Source organism: Lactuca serriola, chromosome 3, assembly GCF_051521515.1.
Source record: "Lactuca serriola cultivar US96UC23 chromosome 3, Lser_US96UC23_V15, whole genome shotgun sequence".
NCBI lineage: Eukaryota > Viridiplantae > Streptophyta > Magnoliopsida > Asterales > Asteraceae > Lactuca > Lactuca serriola.
This window is the reverse complement of record NC_136410.1, coordinates 18,167,118-18,172,096: the sequence shown is the minus strand read 5'-3', so window position 1 is coordinate 18,172,096 and position 4,979 is coordinate 18,167,118. Positions and strand designations below refer to the sequence as shown.

At 34.7% G+C, this 4,979-nt stretch overlaps 1 protein-coding gene across 1 annotated transcript; it reads left to right on the top strand.

The window, feature by feature from the left end:
• Positions 1-720: 720 nt before the first annotated feature.
• On the top strand, positions 721-1,898 carry LOC145091588 (transcription factor MYB123-like). The gene is made up of 2 exons (XM_079029338.1): positions 721-932; positions 1,105-1,898. The coding sequence occupies exons 1-2, from the start codon at positions 800-802 to the stop codon at positions 1,770-1,772; spliced, it is 801 nt and encodes a 266-aa protein (XP_078885464.1). The 5' UTR covers positions 721-799; the 3' UTR covers positions 1,773-1,898.
• Positions 1,899-4,979: the final 3,081 nt, after the last annotated feature.

The window sequence follows — 4,979 nt, the reverse complement described above, 5'->3', positions numbered from 1 at the left end:
CTATTTTCATGTGTTTGTTTCAGTTCTAACGAATCTAAAAAACATGGATCGATGTGAAATTCAAGACTAAACATCTACATTGATTATATTGTGTTTCGTTACCATGCACACTCCAGTACTACTGAGATTTTGATAATACTACTTTAATGTATAAAAATCATAATAAAATCTTTCTAGATGAGATGTTAATTATAATCATTTAATTTCTACATGTTCTCTTTTTTCTGAAACACAAGAGGCTGGTAAGCTACACCAACTTGCAATTGCTAAATTAACTTCAATGATCTCAATTAATATGTGTCATGGCAAGTTGTCCCTGCAATTAATTGCATTATTTGATATTTTATGAAGCGAGAGATATCTTGAATTAGATATGCTATGTTTTTTTATTGTTAGTCATTCAGTTTTATAATAGCGCGACTTACACGCTAAAGACTAAACTAGAAATTCGTGGCTACCAAAATTTAAAATACTTTAACAAAAAAAAACAGCTCACCAGGTATCAAACAACTCTATTCACGTGTTCGTATAATTTTGAGTTTAATGTAGATCTCCATTACATATATATATTTTGAATAATACAAAAATGGAGGGTGACTTTTATATATTTCCCAAGTCAATGTCGACTTTCGAACAATTATTGAGTCTCTACTACTATCCAAAAGAAAAACGTGACGAATTATATATTCGGTAAGCCATTTAAAAGGGACACCTGTTGCTATGGTTTCCTTCCCATACCACACACCACAATCTTCTCTAACAAAAACATACTCAAGTGTGTGTTTGTGTGTGAAAAGAAATGGGAAGGGCACCCTGCTGTTCAAAGGTGGGTTTACACAGAGGAGCATGGTCTAATGAAGAAGATAAACTCCTCACCGAGTACATTCAAACCCACGGTGAAGGCCAATGGCGTTCCATGCCTTCTAAAGCTGGTATGTATAAATAGTTTTACTCGATCCATTCACCATTTGTAAAACTAATCATCGCAAATGCGATAATGTTAATTTAAAAGAAAGCAAAAGCCAAAGGATCGATATTGAAAAGTGTTGGTTAGGTATGGAAATGATCGATTGATTAATGTTTGTTGTGTTGTAATGGATCCAGGATTACTTAGATGCGGAAAGAGTTGCAGACTGAGATGGATGAATTACCTTCGGCCAGGCATCAGGAGAGGAAACTTCACCGAAGAAGAGAACGACATGATCATCCGCCTTCATTCTATCCATGGCAACCGATGGTCGTTCATAGCCACCGAACTCTCTGGTCGAACTGACAATGAGGTTAAGAACTACTGGAACTCTCATCTTAAACGGAAATTAGCTCTTGACAGCGGCGAGAAACAGGTGGACGGCTCCAAAAACAATAAAAAACGGAAGAATAAGAAAAAAACGGATCAGAAGTCAAGGAAAGTTAAAATCGTAGAGAAACCAGAACAAACTGTTCCTCATTCTGCTTCATCTTCTTCGTCATTACCTTCATCACAATCAGCATCGATGGCATTGAGTAAGAACGAAATGAGCAGTGCATCTTCGAACTCCACAACATATCAAGGAGAAGCTGATTTACTTGCGACGGACACAGACTTCTCTTGGACGAACTGGGCGCCATTGTTAGAAATGGAAGGTTCTGGAGCAAGAATGGATGGTCATGATGATCTGGATATTCAATTTGACGGATTTGATTTGCTAATGTTTAAAGATGAAGAAAGCAATATGCTAGAGAAGCTGTATGATGAGTGTTTGCACTTCCTTGAAGATGAAAACGGAGTGTAATCATATGCTATCTTTTTCTCATTAATTCTTGTCTTGTTTTTAAAAAATAGAGCTAGATTTGTAGTAAAGAGATAAATATATATTAACTCCGTTGATTAATTACCAACTTTTTATTTTAGCGGTTAATTTTTGTACGTGTTTAAGTAATTATTTTCAAATCATATTCTTTTAAAACCCTCACTCACCACTTTTAACTTATCTTTAATACATCAAAATAATAACTTTCAATTAGTTTATTTATTAATTACTACAACATCAGAATGAGTTTGATAAATAATTTTGATTAGTTTATTAATGTGAGATAAATACAAAGAAAAAAATGTTACCTTTTTAAATCTGCCTAAAGTATCTTGAAGGAAGAATATGGTTGAAGCCAATTTGAGAGTGCGAGTCTTTATCTTGAGTTGAAAGTCAAATGTTGGACGTCGCAGCATATGTGATGTTTGGGATGCAAGATAGGAAAAATTCATTATTCCTTGAGTAATATGTCGTAATGAATCATATCGGCATTTCAAAACACAATGCTAGAAGTTAGAACAATAATGTTACTAACTTACCAACTAATTTTGCCCATCTTTTGGACCTTTTATTTAATTTTTATTTTAAAATTTTGTAGTATACTTGAATTTATAAAAGACACAGAAAGACATGGCTAGTTCGATTAGTAAAAGCCAAGGTTGTAAAAATCGCTCGATGTAGGCTAATCGGTGGATTAGAGTCAAGGGATTAATCGGTTAGGCGGAGATTAATTAAGCACCATTAATTATTAAAAATTTAATAAATATAACATTAAGCCTAATAATACAAATAAACAAGTTAACGAATAATAAATATGTAATACATGATTTACATTAATAAATATACCATTGAGAAAACCCACTTGGGGTGTTGTGCTGTCAAAATCTAATACAAAAGTTTCTCTCAAGCATTTATACAAACATTTGGAATGCTATTTAACTTATTACAGAGTTGACTTCATTCAAGCTACCAAATCATCCTATTCATATCGAAATCGACTCCAGCATTCATATTCCATGAGTATCGATCAGTAACAATCATAAAAGTTATCGACACCGAATCCATCCATAAACAAGAAATCGAAAATCTATCATTGATGTTCAGAGCAACCCTTGAACCAATTAATAAACCAGATCAATATTATCAAATATTTGCTACCATCGATCAACTATTGTGATGAGAACGAACAAGCTGATTGCATCGATTTTAAGAGTGCTTTGCCTCCGATGCCATGTGATCCTCATGTATATTTGTTTTCACCTCGAGTATCTACTTTAGGGATGAAGATGTGTTGAAATCCTGAAGATTAAGTCAGTGTCGTAAAGTTGGGTATGATTGTTTCCACCTGAGTATGTCTTCGTGTATTACCTGATCGAGTTGTCTTCGAGTATCACCTGAGTTGTAGACCTATGCGTCTCTCCAGATCAGACCTACAAGTTGTGGATGTGGATGCCATGATTGAAGACTTGAGCAAGCTTGAAAGTAACGCCATTGAAGAACTAACCTCTGTTAATTATCTTCTCCTAATCGAAGTCGAGATTGAAGAACAATCTTGATCGAGTTGTATACCGAGAATCCCAAACAACCTCTGAACATACGAAAAAGAAAATAGAAGAAGGAAGAATGAATTGTTGATTTGGTTTTTATGTTGTCGATCAAACCAAATCAAAAGAAAAGAAAACATATAAATTTATCTTTGTGTGTTCCTATGTTTTTTCCAATTGAGTATCCCACATCGTTGGTGGGATAAAATATCAAGGGCAAAAATTTCTATAAAAAGGATAGAAGGCTTATTGAAATCCATATCCAACTATGCTTTGGGCCAATTGTCTCCTTTGAACTGGTGGGTCATTTGAGCCCGATTCTGGGTTCGATTTTGGATCTGATTTGGGGTCCGATTTGGACCAGTTTTGACTGATATTGACCAAGACCGATTTTTTACCCATTAACCCTTATTCATAGGCGGTTGGAGGCCGCCAAACGCCTAGGCGCCGATTAATCGGCCGCCTAGACTGATTTTTACAACCGTGGTAAAAGCATATAAAAATTGTTATGGGTCATGATGGCCTTAGGCCGCACGATGTCATAGGGTTTTTGCCGATTATATGCTGATACGGATTACTTTGCCTGTGGCAAACACCACCATTTACTAGTTTTTTTTTGTTATGGGCAAATCTCAATAATGAAGTTTCACCTATGACAAATGGAGAGTGTTTGGAGGTTTGGTTTCCATTTTAAATATTGATTGTCATTGCAAATTTAGTTTTATTTATTTATTTTAAAGGTAAAAATGTCACCAAATCCTATTCAAAGACAAATTGCGGCAAAAAGGATAAAATCCTACATGTAGCGTCTATATATCACACTTTTACTATCAACAAAATAGCCATAAAAAACTTTAGCCTTTGAAATATGATTTTAAAAAAAAATATATTTTCTTATTTTTTTAAATATACTAATAAAGTGTGAGTAATACACAAATTAATATTTGTAGCACGAAAGTCATGATGGGAGCGTTTAGCACGGACCATTAGATATATTCTAGCTTTATCGTTTGACAAAACACTCAATTTTAAACAAAAAGTTTTGTTTTGCATTATAAGCTTCTAGCGTTTAGTTTAAACAAAACACTCCAAATCTAAAAACAACTTTACGTAGGGCGTGTTCGGCAAGGAGTGTTTGAGAGCTTCTAGCTTCCAGCATTTGAAAAAACGTTCCGTTTTGAACAGAAAGTCTCGTTTGCACTACAAGCTTCTAGCTTTTAGTTTAAACAAAACGTTTCAAATCCAAAAGCTATTTCGCATAGCGTTTAACAAAATGTTACAAGCTACAAACTACCCGCTACCCGTTATCAGCTAATTTTGTCGAACATGCCAAGTGCTCTTCAATAATTCATAAATTAGGGGCGATTGACGCTTAATTAACAGCCATATTTCATATTAACGCCTTCTTTTAGTGAATTTATTTGGATATTTTTCTAATTTGTGAATACAAATACCTAGAATTGTAAGGTTTTATATATTTAAATTATTAAGTATTGTGTGTAGGGATTAGTGTATGGACCGGGGAACCAACTGAAACCGGTATCAGAAGCGGAACCAGAACTCGATGGAACCGGTCGGGTCGAGACCGGGATGATATGCTTGTGAATTTTTTGATCCGGGAACCGGTAGAACCGGCAAAAACCGG

What these genes read in the sequence shown, in the direction of transcription:
- LOC145091588 (XM_079029338.1), top strand. Translation starts at nt 800, where the DNA reads ATGGGAAGGGCACCCTGCTGTTCAAAGGTGGGTTTACACAGAGGAGCA. An exon ending in TTCCATGCCTTCTAAAGCTG is followed by an intron (nt 933 to 1,104) that starts GTATGTATAAAT and finishes TAATGGATCCAG; the next exon opens with GATTACTTAGATGCGGAAAG.